Source organism: Schistocerca piceifrons, chromosome 1, assembly GCF_021461385.2.
Source record: "Schistocerca piceifrons isolate TAMUIC-IGC-003096 chromosome 1, iqSchPice1.1, whole genome shotgun sequence".
NCBI lineage: Eukaryota > Metazoa > Arthropoda > Insecta > Orthoptera > Acrididae > Schistocerca > Schistocerca piceifrons.
In genome coordinates this window covers 278,285,290-278,302,576 of record NC_060138.1, presented here as the reverse complement: position 1 = coordinate 278,302,576, position 17,287 = coordinate 278,285,290, and the positions used below count along the sequence as shown (strand labels likewise).

Below are 17,287 nucleotides of genomic sequence, written 5' to 3'. Positions count from 1 at the left end.
GCAGATTGCTGCCCACTCTCTCTGCCAGATCATTTATGTGTATAGAAAGTATCAGTGGTCCTGTCACTCTACCCTTGTGCAGTCCTGCCAATACCATTTTCTCTGATGAACACTTGTTATCGAAGGCAATGTATTGGGTTCTGCTACTTGGGACATCTTTGAGCCACTCACTTATCTTGGAACATATTCCTTATGCTCGTACCTCCATTAACAGGCTGCAGTGGGACACTGTGTCAAACGCATTACAGGAATCTAGGAACAAGGAATCTGCCTGTTGCCTTCCATCCATAGTTCGCAGGATATCGTGTGAGGATAGAGAAAGCTGAGTTTTGCTTGAGCAATCTTTCAGGACTGTGCTGATTTGTGGACAGAAGCTTTTATGTTTGAAGAAAATTTATTATATTCAAACTGAGAATATGTTCAAGAATTCTGAAGCAAACCAGTGTTAAGCGCATATTGCTCTGTAATTTTGTGGGTTTGTTCTTTTACCCATCTTATGAACAGGAATCACTTGTGCTTTTTTCTTGTCACATGGGATTAAGTAAGGGGCCAATTCCATATAGAGTCAGTTTGTTTTCCATCAGAAAATCTCATTATTGTTCATAAGTCATTCAGATGTACAGTGCAGAAATACATTTATTTGTCTATATTTATTGGTAATAAATATTGTGTAGAATTTTCTACAGACAGATTATCAGCATTTATTAATATTGCTTTCATCCAAGTATTATGATATTTCATTAAGGACTTAATGTTGTTTACCACTGTGTCATTTTTATCTCTGATATAACAAAACTTGTTTCTTTTGCAATGAGAATGTTACATGATGTAATAGACATGACAGCTGAAAAATTGTGTACCATAGTTACTTCAAATCTGTCATCTGATATGGCATAATTTTTTAGGGTGATTCAAGTTATATGGTACAGATATTAAAACTTCAAAAAAGAATCATTAGGAAGGTGTGTGACGCACATCCAAGAACCTCGTGTCACCCATTATTTAAAAAACTATATATAGTATCTGTCCCATCTCTGTACATTTTTGAAATTCTAATTTTCCTGTACAGTAAACCTGAACTTTCCAAAGAATTTCACTTCAAACACACTTACAAACCTAGGCAAAAACAAAATTTTATGCTCCCTGCACACCGATTAAAGCTATACTCTATGACTCCTCAATACATGAGCATGAAAATATACAATAAATTAAAGGGATATAATATTCTGAGCATGGAAATTGGTCATCTAAAGCATCTAAAGAAAAAATTACATGAACTCTTAGTGAAAAAATGTTGTTATTCAGTGGAGGAGTTTATGAATGATGAGGTGATAATTTAAACAGGGCAACTAACATCTCTTGGAGGGGATAGGACGGAGTTTTTGTACAAAAATGTAGAAGTATTGTACTGCTAGAAAATTTTTTGATAACTGTATTTGTTATTAATTTTAAGCTTGTAAACTAAATCCCTAAAATTATATATTAACATGTCTCCAGTACAACAGATCACATGATCTGAATATTGTATATTATGAGATGAAATAAATCAAATCAAATAATGTAGAAAAATGACTTCAGCTACTTACACTTTCTGCAATGGATTCACTTTTGTGATGGACACATTTGGTTGAAGCTATGGTGCAAATTGATTTCATCAACTATATTTCGCCCTTCGAGAACCATAGATTTTTTTCCCAGGGAAGTAACAGTGACACTGTTTTATTGACAATGGCTCAGGAACTCTTTGGAGGTGTGGCTGGTGTTTATGCTCATTGAAATACTTCTAGGGAGCATCATATTTTTTAAAACACAATGAGTAACTTCTTATGAGTCTCGGGAACTGATTTAACTTCCTTTCATAAACTCAAGTACGTTCTCCCTAGTTAATTCATTGCCATTAATCATAACATTCCCATTTTGCTATTGATGTATAATTTTGAATTCTGTAACAGTCAAGCAGAAGTAATTAGAAAGTACTGTGTGTTTTTGTAGTTCTGCAACAGCGAGAAAACCATATTGGATCTCAGTCACCTACAGGAGTTGTTCCCAATGAGAAGAATGATTGAGAATTCCACCAAATGTGAAATTAGATATGTAATATAGTGTTTAGTGACAAAAAGTTTTGAAATTTTTGCTTTATGGTGGGTAAAGATGTTCTATGTTAGCAATGACATTTCTGTAAGAGTGGAAGCATGAGTGCTCATAGTGTTGACAGAAGTGGCTGTCTGTCCACAGCCAGAAACTAACTAATATGGAAAATTTATGGAAATGTTGTGGAAACTAGTTCGTCACAACTTATTACCTGTGGACAAATTTATATCGATAGCTTACACTGCTTTGCTTGAGATTGTGAATAAACAGCGTACAAGTTCTGAGCCCGTTTTATACAAAGCACATATTTCAGCTTGTTATGAGACTTGATGAATGCTTAAATCTCTATGGTAGCAGTTTGTAGAAGTAGTACAAAGAAGGTATAGTTGTAAGAATTGCCCAATAAATTTGTTTTAACTATTCCAGTATTTTATTTATAGCCTAACAGGTTGGTTTTCAGATAGCCCATTTAAACATGAATTTTACGTATTGTGATAGTTATGTGAGGGACTGTCTTTGTTGCTAAATGTTACAGGCTCTTCCACAGAAAATATGTGAAGGACTATCTTCATTGGTAAATGTTACAGGCTCTTCCACAGGAGAGACAGTTTGGTATGGTGGCTTTCATGAAGATGATGACCCTGCTTACTTGGGCACAGCAAGTGAGGGAGCAAATCCATTATCTCGCTTGTTGTTCCTATGGGTATCTCCATTGATAGATAAGGGATCACATGGACGACTAAAATCGACTGATGACTTATTTGATTTGCCATCATCATTGTCCCCAGCACTCCTTGGTGCTAATCTCAGAAATGCATTATCAGGTTGGTCTATAGTAACAATTGTAGAACTTTAAGGCTATTTTTATACATGAGATTGACTAGTACAAAACCATAGCTTGTGACTAGATGTCGAAATTCACCAATAACGGACATGAATTAGATTTCATGTTAAATTAGAAGTCCTCTTTTCCCTGTGCGATTATTGGGGTGAGTTAGAAAGTTGAAAGACTTGTACCAGGCCATTGACCCACACAAAATTATTTTTATTATTGCTATTATTATTATTTATTATTATTATTAATGATCATTTTGGAATGAGTTTCTTAAATATTATTTTATAGTGTACACACGTTAATAATAATGGTTTTACAGTTTTGTTTAGAACTTTTATTTATTTTTATTTAGCTCAGGATAAGATTCTGAGATGACATTTGAGTATATGTTGTGTCTTTCTGTACTGAGAATTCCAGTAATAATTTTTCAGTAGATTAGGTAAAACTGGCATTCATGAAAGGATTGAAACAGTGACAGGTCCTTAACCTGTTAACTTGTTCACCTTCCTAAAAATTCCCATGTCATGTTTAAAGATCAGCTGTGTGTGGCTGTTGTGAAGTATTTCTCACTATGATGGTCACTATCTGATTTGTTAATGTTACTTATTTTTAATTTACCTATACCTATGTTGTACAATGTAATGATAAAACAGTGATTTCTACAAACACAGCCTTAGTTTTTGTAGATAAATGGTCACACTAGTATGTCGAAGATAATATAGATAGAATATAGATGGTTTGTGTTTGTGAGTTTACATCTTGTCCCATTTTCATTAATTATGAGTGTGGATTTAAATACAAAAATAATTTTGCACTTTTTCTTGTAGTTTTATTAATACTCTTATTTTCTGATATAGTGTGTATGATTTAAGTGTCAGGAAGTCTTTTGTAAAAGTATTTGTGTGGAGAGTAGCCATGTATGGATCTGAAACGTGGACGATAAATAGTTTAGACAAGAAGAGAATAGAAGCTTTCGAAATGTGGTGCTACAGAAGAATGCTGAAGATTAGATGGGTGGATCATGTAACTAATGATGAGGTACTGAATAGAATTGGGTAGAAGAGGAATTTGTGGACCAACTTGACTAGAAGAAAGATTGGTTGGTAGGATATGTTCTGAGACATCAAGTTAGTATTGGAGGGCAGCGTGGAGGGTAAAAATCATAGAGAGAGACCAAGAGATGAATACAGTAGCAGATTCAGAAGTATGTAGGGTGAAATTGCTACTTGGAGATGAAGAAGCTTGCACAGGATAGAGTAGCACAGAGAGCTGCATCAAACCAGTCTCTGGATTGAAGACCACAACAACAGCAACATGTGTATGAAGCAAACCACATAACAACAATTTATAACATTTTCCATGAGTTTACATTACGTTGCGTGGTTTTATGCTACTTCATATTATTGAAACAAGTGGTTCGTTGCTAAGTTCAAACTTTTATCAAAATAAAATTTTCCATCATTTAATGTACATTTCTTACAAACATGTTGTACATGTTTTTTATGGGGGGGAAAGTTACATCTAGTAGAGATGTACATATTTACATGAGTTACCGTATAGACTAAATGTGGATTTGATGAAAATATTGCCTTTTACCCTTCCAGTCTCATTAAGGGACAAATGTTAATTTGGAAGCCTAATGACATGCAACAGGCTCACAAAACCGGACAGCTCTTATGATCCATCAATACTCTGGGTGAACTACTCTAATAGGTACCGATTTCAAGCAAAATTAAATTGCTACATAAGGAAAATGAGTTGTGTGCACAGAAAAAAAAACCAGTAATGTTGATCAACCATATTGTGAAAAGGAAAAGTGCTTCTCACCGTATAGCAGAGATGCTGAGTCGCAGATACGAACAACAAAAAGACTGTCACAAATAATAGCTTTCAGCCAGTAAGACCTTCATCAAAAATTAGATGAAAAACACATACATACATGTGGATGTATGTACCGTCTATGCAACTAAATGAAGGCAGTTCATTTATTGCCATACGTGTTTTGCTTCTTTTGTTTGGGAAGCATCATCAGTGGCCTGAAACACATGTTTATTTTTATACGTTTGTCAGATGTATAAAAAGAAACATGTATGTCAGGCCACTGATGATGCTTCCCAAATAAAAGAAGTGAAACGCGTATGGCAATAAACAAACTGCCTTCATTTAGTTACATGGACGGAACATACCTCCACGAATTTAGAGCAACTAAGGGAAAGATTAAAACAGATTAAAATGACTATAATACAGCCACGTTGGGCATTTCCAGTCAAGTTATACAACAGGTTCAATAATATCCACCTCAGACTCCACAAGACTATCCAACACATTAAATTCAATCAGACCTGTAAAATAAATAATGTAATTCCTAGTTATATTAATGTAAAGGTCAGATACTACTCTTGGTAGCACAAAGAACAGAATCATTTGCAGAAAAGACTTGGTTAAAAGTGAAATCAAATCACTTTGTACAAAGAAATCCATACTTAATTGGATGTTGTATGATGTACATCTCAAGTTATCAGTGATGAACAACATAATACGAAAAACTGAACACATTACAGCAAGAACACTGAAATTCACACAGAACAAACACAAATGAAAAATCAGAACACTCACTACCAAAAATAACTATAAAGAAAAGCATGACAAAGTAAAAACACACTTATCACTACAAATTTCACCCAAAATTAATAAATCTCACAGATAAAGAATTAACGGAGAAAAAAACACAGCTACTAGAGAAAGTGCTCAAACGCAACATCAGTACAAAAATAGATAACCACTACATAGAAAACTTACTTGTAGAAACAGAAAACATCTTGACAGAAGAAGATAAAAAAGAAAATAACACTATAAATATTGGGCTAACATGAGAACTAGTGAAGAAAGAAAGAAATAACATAATCACCATGTCAAAGAAAGAGTAAAACAGTAAACTTCAAACAGATAAAAACACCACCAAGAAATTAAAACAAAAACTACAAGCTAACAACATCATAGTCACAAAAGCTGATAAAGGAAACAGCACAGTACTGATCAATAACAAACAATATACAGAAAAAACTAAAGATTTCATCTCTTCTAACAGTATCACAAAACTAAAATCTGATCCAACAGCACACTTCCAGACATACGTAAAAAATAACCTCAAAGACATCACACACACACATGTATACCTCAATATCCACTACAGACAAAATAAAACTAATTTAAGCTGACATACAACAAACTACCTGCAGTCAGTGTTAATAAAATGACTAAAACCCTCAAAGCAATCACATCCCAAAATTACTTCCAATTTGAGAAGGAATTTTACTTACAAGATGATAGGCTTCCAATGGGATTTCCAATTTCAGGAACACTGGCGAACATATTCATCAACCACACAGCAAACACTATCTTTGATACAGTCATCTCAAAGAAAGAATAAAAAATTGTTTATTGGTACAGATATGTGGATAGCATAATCTGCATGGTAGATGAACCAACAGAGAAAATTCATAAACTTCATACAGATATAAACAACATACATAAAAATATCCAATTTACCATGGGAAGAGAGACACAAAAGCTAATACATTTCTTGGATATAACAATAAAGAGAGAGAACAGTGAACACACATTTAACATCTTCAGAAGGGCAACAGCCTCAGACATAATTATAATTATAAATACTTCATCCAACCACCTGAAAAATCGAAAGTTAGCAGCCATACAACACATGTTACACAGACTGAATGACATCCCATTCATCAAAGAAAACTATGAAAAAGAATGACAAACAGTACAACACGTAGCCACAAACAATGATTACAGCACCCACACACTACAAAAACTCAATCAAAAAATTAAAACACAACTAAAGAAAAATCAAAACAAGCAGAGAGAACAGAACCCCACAGACATTACAGCACACATGGGAACACAAAACAATGACACTCATGACATGAATAACAGAAAAAAATGGTACACTCTTACGTACAAACACAAAGCAACACACAAGATAGCAACTACACTAAAGAAGCAGGGATCACAAATAGCTTACAGAACAAGAAACACGCTTGAATCACATTTATGAACAACAGACAAACCAGATAAATACCAAGGAGCAGGTATATACCAGCTAGAGTTCCAAGAATGTAAATCAGTATATCTGGGGATGATAAGCAGGATATAAAGAACATATGAGAAGTTGGAAATATGAAAATAGCCATTCCACCTTCGCCGAAACCTGATAAACCATGGACATTAGCCATCCAACATGGAAAATGGCACGACAGTTATCTAGTGAATAATCACAAAAAAAGCTCCTGACACTGCAAGAAAACTTTCACACACAAAGAGCAATTGCAATGGAAAAGAAGGTACTCAACGATCAAATCCATATAAACAATAACTCTCTGATCATGCTAGCCACCAGAACAATAACAAACCAAAGTGTAACCAGGATAAATAATTAATGAATCTTCCTCCCCTCCCCCATACACATACAATAACACACATTTGATATTTGCTTAAAAAAAATTATACACAGCAAAATACACACATACGTATATTTATTATTAAAAAAATGAAATAAAATAAAAATACGTTTATGTTAAAAAAAGATGCTGTGACTTTACCAAACGGGAAAGCACTGGTAGATAGACACAATAAAAGACACACAAACACACACACAACAGTTATGTGTGTGTGTTTTTTTTTTATTGTTTTTTATTGTGTCTATCTACCAGCGCTTTCCCATTTGGTAAGTCACAGCATCTTTTTTTAATATATTTTTCCCATGTGGAATGTTTCTTTCTATTATAATCATATCAAAAAAATACACACACACACACACACACACACACACACACACACACACACACACACAACAACAACAACAACCCTTATTTATTATTAAAAAAGATACATTTACACACAGCAAAGTACACACACACACGAAAACCCGTATTTATTATTAAATAAAAAAATTACCCAGAGCAAAATACACACAAATGCATATTTATTGTTAAAAAAAATTAAAATGCATTTACACACAGCAAAATACACTACACACCAGAAGCACACATGTTTATCACCAAATGGAAAATGAAAGTGAAACAGGCAATGTGGATGAAAGAACACCAGAAATCGGTCAGCTGGTGTATGAAAACTAACAAATAGATCTCCAGGACCACACACATGTGTTAACAGTGCTGGGAATTGTAAGTGACACCAAATGATACATTTACAATACGGGACTTGTGCAACAGAAGTTGCTTCTAACCAAAAAAGCAAGAGAAAAACATGACAAAATGTAATTTAGCAGCATATTATATCTGTGACATAATACATTTATTGTATGTATAAAAAGAAACATGTATTTCAGGCCACTGACGATGCTCCCCAAATAAAAGAAGCAAAATGCTTATGGCAATAAACAAACTGCTTTCGTTCAGTGGCATAGATGGTACATATCTCCATGAATTTAGAGCATTTAAGGGAAAGACGGAAAACAGATAAAAATGACATACATACACTCTCACACAAATGCAACTCGGACACACTTGACTGCAGTCTCAAGTAATTGAGGCCCCTCTGCCTGAGTCTGCGGTCATGGGTGTGAGTTGTATTTGCCTCAGTGTGTGTAAGTGAATTTCATCTAATTTTCACGAAGATGTTACTGGCCGAAAGCTATTATTTGTGACAATTTTTTTGTTGTACCTATCTGTGACTCAGCATCTCTGCCATAAGGTGAGTAGCAACTTTCCTTTTTGCAGTATTGTTACCTTCCATCCTGGATTTTCCATTGTTTGAATTGTATTTAACTTTCCTCATCCTATCCTTCTCTGCCCCCTGAGGATGGTAATTCTGAAAGTTAGGAGAGTATCACGTATTTGTTACTTACGTATTGTTCAGTACCACATAAACATAAAGGCAAAAGCAACATTTAAGTGTTGCTGATATGAAGCTATCATTTGAAAACTTTGAAAAGTAATGCTTAGGAATTCTACATCTACATCTACATCCATACTCCGCAAGCCACCTGACGGTGTGTGGCAGAGGGTACCCTGAGTACCTCTATCGGTTCTCCCTTCTAATCCAGTCTCGTATTGTTTGCTGAAAGAAGGATTGTCGGTATGCTTCTGTGTGGGCTCTAATCTCTCTGATTTTATCCTCATGGTCTCTTTGCGAGATATACGTAGGAGGGAGCAATATACTGCTTGAATCTTCGGAGAAGGTATGTTCTCGAAACTTTAACAAAAGCCCGTACCGAGCTACTGAGCGTCTCTCCTGCAGAGTCTTCCACTGGAGTTTATCCATCATCTCCGTAACGCTTTCGCGATTACTAAATGATCCTATAACGAAGCGCGCTGCTCTTCGTTGGATCTTCTCTATCTCTTCTATCAACCCTATCTGGTACGGATCTCACACTGCTGAGCAGTATTCAAGCAGTGGGCGAACAAGTGTACTGTAACCTACTTCCTTTGTTTTCGGATTGCATTTCCTTAGGATTCTTCCAATGAATCTCAGTCTGGCATCTGCTTTACCGATGATCAACATTATATGATCATTCCATTTTAAATCATTCCTAATGTGTACTCCCAGATAATTTATGGAATTAACTGCTTCCAGTTGCTGACCTGCTATTTTGTAGCTAAATGATAGGGGCTCTATCTTTCTATGTGTTCGCAGCACGTTACACTTGTCTACATTGAGATTCAATTGCCATTCCCTGCACCATGCGTCAATTTGCTGCAGATCCTCCTGCATTTCAGTACAATTTTCCATTGTTACAACCTCTCAATACACCACAGCATCATCTGCAAAAAGCCTCAGTGAACTTCCGATGTCATCCACCAGGTCATTTATGTATATTGTGAATAGCAACGGTCCTATGACACTCCCCTGCGGTACACCTGAAATCACTCTACTTCGGAAGACTTCTCTCCATTGAGAATGACATGCTGCGTTCTGTTATCTAGGAACTCCTCAATCCAATCACACAATTGGTCTGATAGTCCATATGCTCTTACTTTGTTCATTAAACGACTGTGGGGAACTGTATCGAACACCTTGCGGAAGTCAAGAAACACGGCATCTACCTGTGAACCCGTGTCTATGGCCCTCTGAGTCTCGTGGACGAATAGCGCGAGCTGGGTTTCACACAACCGTCTTTTTCGAAACCCATGCTGATTCCTACAGAGTAGATTTCTAGTCTCCAGAAAAGTCATTATGCTCGAACATAATATGTGTTCCAAAACTCTACAACTGATCGACGTTAGAGATATAGGTCTATAGTTCTGCACATCTGTTCGACTTCCTTCACATTCAATCCAGCATAATTAAATTTTTAGCCAGACTGAAGTTTTAATTCAATGAGTGTGGAAAGGTGTGACCTATGAAATCATTAACAATAATTAGCTTTCTTATCATGTTATGTTGCATTTTCTAGAATTAGTTGACACTTTTTCATCTGAGGACTCATTTCAACAATTTACAGTTCACTGACAGGTAAAAGTATACTAATTTGTAATTTGAATTTTCTTGGGTTCCTCTTACTTTTCATGATGAACTGTTTTGGTGTAGATTGAGTTTTTATGTTATAAAGTGTGGCTTAGTTGCTGTTTTATTATTAGTAAATTATTGTAGACAAAATAATGAAATCAGTGAAAATAAACTTCTAGATGGAGCAAGTCTGATGCGAGCACTTCACCGTCAGTTTGGTGTTGTGTTCTACAGTGTTGGTATACTGAAGCTGGCAGCTGATGTATGTGGATTTGCTGGCCCATTGCTGCTGAATGGTCTTGTGAAATATGTGGAGACTGGTGATGAAAATCGGCCATCAGAAGGATATGTCTATGCTTTGGGACTTTGCTTGTCAACACTTTGTGGTATCTAAACAATTTAATTAGTGCCATTATACAATATCTTATTACTTTTCTTTGCACCATTTTTTGTTATAATGCTGTATTTTGTAAAAACTGTTATTTTCAAAATAATTCTTTGAAAATTGATATTTTTTATGATATCTCAATGAAAGCAGGTGATAGGATTTGATGAAGGGGAACGGATATGTGTGGAACTTTCAGTTTTTAATTTTGGTTATAAACAAATCAGCTTTTGTGTATTACGACTTGTCATAATATGTGTAGTATTATGCAAGCCTTCTGAGTCTGATGAAAACTTTTGCGTGCGTGAGGTATTTTTTTCAGTGTTAAGATAAAGACATTGCTGTTATGAAACCAGAGCCTTTTTGTTGACTCACCTGTGAGTTTATATTGGTATAGATTAATCATTACATAAAAACACGCGTACTTCTGCCCTCCTTTTATTATAATGTATTATTTGCTCCCAGAATAGACTTTTAACAATGATTTCATAATACTATCTTGTCTGCCAGGCTGTCTGAGATATCTGGCAGTAGCAGATCTACTGTATCAGTAATAGATCATGCATGGAAGCTATTGAAACTTGGATAACTTATGAACGTAATATGATTTTGAGCTGTAATCTCAGCATAGCATAAGTTTCAGTGTTGTTTGTTATAAGTAATGGACTGAGAATGTCTCGTAGTTCTGCTTAATGTGGTAGTACCACCAGGCCGTACCTGAGGAAAGACAAATGTTGTCTGTATGGTGCAGAAGAATCAACTGCATTGATCCACTAAGTGCTGCATATCTAGTAGAACAATACATAGCAGTGCACAGAGGCTTATATTCAACTGCTCGATCATGTTACTGGACTCATATTCTGGAGTATTGGGATTCAAATCTATATCCACTCATCCATATTTATTTTTCAATGTTTCCTGAAATTGCTATGGTAAATACTTACATTGAAAAGGACAATGCTTCTTTCCTTCCTCATCCTTGTCCAATCCAAGCTTGTATTCATTTCTAAATTTCTTGTCCTCAGTGGGATAAAAATTGTAATCGTCCTTCCCTTCCTTGCTGATGCAGAACAGATACAGTTACAATGTTACGAAGTGCTGTAGTTACATGCTGAAAATTGTCAGCTAACAAAAAGAGAGCTTCAGTGCACAAATAGTGTGACACATAATGAACAAAGAATACAAACATGGTGTAAGCACCAGCATGTTTAAACTAAATCCTAAGCATGTGCTGCTTAATAGAGTGCATGATCTTCTCTAATTTTAAATTATAAGCTTGGAGGTATGTGGGAAGTGTCAACTTTTAAATATTACATTGTCTTCTGATCATTACTTTATATTGTTCACTAAAGTGGGTGTAATGTACTGTCTAATCGTTACAATTAGAACACTGCTACATATGAGAAGAGGAGCAATTGTATTGAAACTAGCTGCAATATTGCAGAGAAAGTCTGTTGCTATTTTATATAATAGTTACGTAAGTATGAAATTGTCAGATCTTCTTCTTCCATTCAGGTACAGGTTGAACAAGAGATTACATTCTTTCTAAAATTGCATTATTACAGTCAAATGCTTTAGCCAATAATTTGTGGCCAACATATTGCTGTTGGCTACCACAAATAGGAACTTGAATTAGGAGGCAGACAGTGCAGCAGATTGCTTGTCATTTCAGTGCCAGAAAACTGCAAGATCTAAATAGCTGTATCATATTGTCACAATTGGTTACAAGAATCACCGTCTCATGTGGACAGCAAAGTACACTGAGAATCTACAGATAATGAATCACTGTTATTGGAGGTTGTCCATATTGTAGTGAAATAATTTGTCAATTATGGTTTATTCATCTCATGATGTACATTTTCAATCCATGTGGTTTGTATACAGTAGACACATCTAAAATTTTTGTCATAGTTACAACAATTTTTACAGTAATAAATAATAATGTAATACCAAATTTATATTTCTTTGAATAACTGTGCATACTTAATATGACATGTAAAAAGCTATAACCAGCTCAAACTACCAGTTTTCCCTACGTGAACTCTTCACCAAAATAACAGCATTTCAGTATCAATGGCTCATATAACTTTCTTTGCAGTGGAAATAATTTTATCTGGATTAACATCTTCCCTTTTAATTTTTTACATATTTTCATTCCCATGGATTGAGGTACCTGGGCACACAGTTTGAGACAGTAGGTGGAAATGTAGAAGTTTCTTTGTTTCTTGTGTCATGTGTGAATAAAATAGTTTCTCTGAAATAATTCCTAATTTGGTATATAAAAATGTAATAATGTCATTAAACAAACAATCCTTTTGGAGGAACATCAAAAGCTGAGCCTTATAGAAGAGGTTGAAAATATCGCTTCAGTTGTAAGGTTCTTTTTATTTAAAACATGACAGGTTTTGGGCTCTTATATACCCATCATAAGGTGTTATAACTTTGTGCTGTGACCTTGAACACTGTGGTGGATGAGTACATGATGCGTTGTATCACCAGCTAGTGCAGAGCACAGCACTCTTTGATTGCTGGTGCTACACTGCGTCCTGTACTTATCCACCATGGCACTTGGGTTGTTAGCACAAAGCTGTAATACCTGCTGATGGGCATGTAAGAGCCTGAAAGTGGTCATCTTTTAAATAAAAAGTACCTAATAACTGAATGGGTATTTTCAGCCAGTGCTAATCTCATAAAAATATAGGGATAGGAGAGTTAATATTTAAAGTTTTCTGTATCATGAATGACATGGTTCCTTATGATGTACAGTGCACATATTCCAAGTTATGTTTCTCTGTACCTTTAATATCCACACTGTGTTAGCCAAGTTCCCACAAAAACACAACACCATTCCTAATAATAGATTCAAAGTAACTTGTTGCAATGACAGTTACTGAGAGCTGTATTATATGCCTAAAATTGCCAGTCTCTTCAAAGGGGCATCAAACTATTAAGCTATACTAAATTCAATACAAGTCACAACACACACAGTTTGGCTCATCTGAATGTGAATTACACAAGTCCAGTAATTGTCATGTATATGTGAGGACCAAACAAGAGAGTTGAGTTGATCACTTTTGACACAAAGTCTAGACTAGGAGAGTTAGGTGATCACTTAGAAGCAAAATCCCAAAGTGAGTAGTTGTTGAGAGGTAGACCTTGATGGTTATTCAATGGCTTCCTGATAACCATGGCTTGGCTGCTTGCAGAACTCGGAGGTAACTTGCTGAAATTGAGCTGTAACCAGGACTGACTCTGCAACTGGAACTGCTGATTTTGAGCTGTGCTGCCTCCTAAATATTGGCTGAGTGGAAGGTTACATGTTCTACTTTTTTTCAGACATGTAATTGACATAGGGAAGTAGTGCGGTGACTGATGCCGCCTGTGGCAACATTGGTGTGCCGATCTGAGTAGAGCCTTCCAAAAAGCATACTATGAACATCTTGTTAGTTTGATATTGACATCTGCTGAATAGGTAACCTGCCAGACCTGGTTGTATTGTGGGATGTCATATGCCACAGGATAATGCTTATGGAAGCCCAAAAACATGTTATTTTGTCTTTGTTTTGACAATTATAGCTGTTGAAAGTAAAATTATTTCTTTATGAGAAGTAATGAATACAAATCCAGCCTGGATTTTCCACAGTGTAGATTTTGATTGAAATTCAAATTTTAAAGCACCTTCCACTTATAATGTGAGAATTATGAATGCAAGGAAGCAGGAATAGTAGCAGATCCTGTAAATGAACTTATCTTGTGGGAACAGAAACAATAATTCCATGAGAAATGAAGGGGAAAAAGAGAGAAAACAATATTATGATACAGGCAGAGAAAGAAAGGAATGGGCTACTATGAACTGTTGCTTAAGAAAATTACACAAAGTTCTGCTTATATCTAGTATCTTCGGTACACCAGGTTTTATTTCCTAGACCTCTTGGGTGGTTGTGTATTCTGCATTGTTAATGACTTGTAAATTTCCTTCCTAAACTTACCACCATTCTTCTCTTTTTACCTTCTGTTTTTCCCTCCATAACTCCCAGTGAAGGAAATACAGATTGTAAATTCCTAAGGTTAATATTCTATAACTACTAGGATTACGTCCATTGATGAGCTGTGAGTGAGTATTTGCTCTTGTATTATTTTAATGTATTTTGAGTGTGTGCTGAAAAATAATGCCTCTGAATTTTTTATTCTGTTATCAATATCAGTTGAGGTATTACATGTCATGCATATTATTCGGTCAACTTCCCTGCTTTGGTGACAAAAGTTGCAACTCTCTGCCACTAGAAGGCTCTGAATCGTACCGTGTAACATGGTTGTGTGAAATGTAACTATATCATTACACGAGAAAACATGTACTGGAATAGAGTTTCTAACTGTCCACACATGGAGCATGCTCTCCTTCAGCATGACAATGCCAGACCATTCACAAGCATTCTGACATCTGCAGTGATCCAGTTGCTTGAGTTCACAGTCATCAGTCATCCACCATACAGTCCCAACTTGGTCTCGGACAATTTTCATCTGTTTCCAAAACTGAAAGAACACCTTTGAGGACTTCACTGTGATATGGATGAAGTAGTGCAAGCAAATGTAAGCTTGTGGCTCCATCAACAAAGTCAGACATTTTATAACAACGGTATCAACAAACTGCTCTCTCGTTAGAAGTGAGTTTGTTGCCAGGGTGACCATGTTGAGAAATAAATACAGTAATGGAAAATCTAGGATGGAATGTAACAATATTATGAAAAGGATAGTTGCTACTCACCATATAGTTTAGATGCTGATTCAAGATAGGCACAACAAAAAGACTGTCAGAAAATGAGCTTTCGGCCACAAGGTCTTCATTCAAGATAGAACACACACACACTAATGCAAATGCAACTGATGGCAGTCTCCGCCTGCTGAGGCCACACTGCTTTTAGACTGCAGTCATGTGTGTGTGAGTGTGTGTATGTATCTTCTGTGTCCTATGAAGGCGTTGTTGCCTGGAAGCTCATTTTCTGACAGTCTTTCTTTTGTGCGTATCTGTGACTCAGCATCTCCACTATATGGTGAGTGGCAACTATCCTTTTTGTAACACTGTTGGGAAATAAATACGGAGATGTGAAAAATAAAGATGTAGAATGTTAAGAAAATTTGTTTTGTGTAAAAAGTATTAACAGTTTTCACATAAAAATGTGAGAGGCATTATTTATCAGCAAGCCCATGTATTATTAAATATTTCCATCTTGTAAGATGTCTAATAATGCTTCAGTCTGTTCTTTTGACAGGTGCTTTGTTCTCAACTCATTTCACATACCTTGTGGCTCTGGTTGGTTTACAACTTCGTGGAGCTCTCATTTCAATGGTCTACAGAAAGGCCATGTCTGTTCCTGGGCCTGCTCTCTCTTCATTTTCGTAAGTTCCTTTACAATTTATTGTTAGTGGTGGAGAAGTTGCATCATTCAAAAACTGAAATTAGAAGCATTTACTGCATGTGTGAAACTACTTTTTTTTTAAAACTTAAAGATATTTGCTCTGTCAATGTTGTGGTTACTTTAATTATTTATTATTACTAGAAGCCACTATTGTTTGAGGAGGAGGCTTTAAATGACATTAATTCCAGTCGCTGCCTGTTCTGATAAGTCCTAGTGGCCCCTTGCCTATAGAATTGGGACAGAGTCATACACTTAAATCAACAGAAAACAGTGAGACATTCAACTTGTGGTTAATGTGTCACATATACACATCAATTTCGCCTGTACATGAGTCACTACAAGAGTTTTGAGAAAGGCTATGTTATTTCATTTTCTGTAATTACAGTTGGCTTTCATGATTGACCACTGCTAATTTTAATTTGCTTGACTTATTAGTATTACTTGAAGGATTGTGATAATTTTTGTCCTTGTGGCATTAACACAAACTATTGTGAAGCTTGGGAGGAAGCACTTCTGATCAACGATTCTGTATGATTTCAAAAGGAAATTAAATGACTCTGGAACTTCCCACACAACAGCTGGTTGGCAACTTTTGAAATTTTGAACTCTGTAACTACAGTGGAAAATGAGGAGTGGATATTAGGCTACTCCAGTGATGGTGGGAAACATTGCTACTATTGTTCTAGAAAGTGGGAGGATTGTTTTTAAAAATGTCCAGCTGGTGCTTCATTTGCTTTGTCACACATGTCCGAAACTCTGTAGAACTGACTTTGAGATAGTAATGTACTTAATTCATTAGATAATAAATTAGAGGCTACTGGCAGTTTCTGTGGCCTGTCAAAAGCCTTTGACTGTGATAATCACAGTATTCTCTTAAGTAAATTAGAATATTATTGTGTCACTGGCAGTGCTGCAAAATGGTTTGAGTCTTATCTAACTAACAAGAAACAAATGGTGCCATTGCAAAATACTTGTGAAGTAACAAGCAATCAGTCTGCATCTGATTGGGAATTAATGACATGTGATTTTCCTCTAGATTCCATCTTGGGTCCATTGCCTTTTGTGTGT

The 17,287-nt window shown here is 35.7% G+C and overlaps 1 protein-coding gene across 6 annotated transcripts in view; it reads left to right on the top strand.

Moving 5' to 3' along the window:
* LOC124789025 (ATP-binding cassette sub-family C member 10) overlaps positions 1 to 17,287 on the top strand; it is a 388,717-nt gene that overhangs the window by 94,746 nt on the left and 276,684 nt on the right. For all 6 annotated transcript variants that reach the window (XM_047256314.1, XM_047256328.1, XM_047256320.1 and 3 more), the window contains 3 exons: positions 2,679 to 2,915; positions 10,597 to 10,803; positions 16,073 to 16,199. In XM_047256314.1, coding sequence (XP_047112270.1) covers positions 2,679 to 2,915; positions 10,597 to 10,803; positions 16,073 to 16,199 — 571 coding nt within the window. The remainder of the gene's footprint in view (positions 1 to 2,678; positions 2,916 to 10,596; positions 10,804 to 16,072; positions 16,200 to 17,287) is intronic.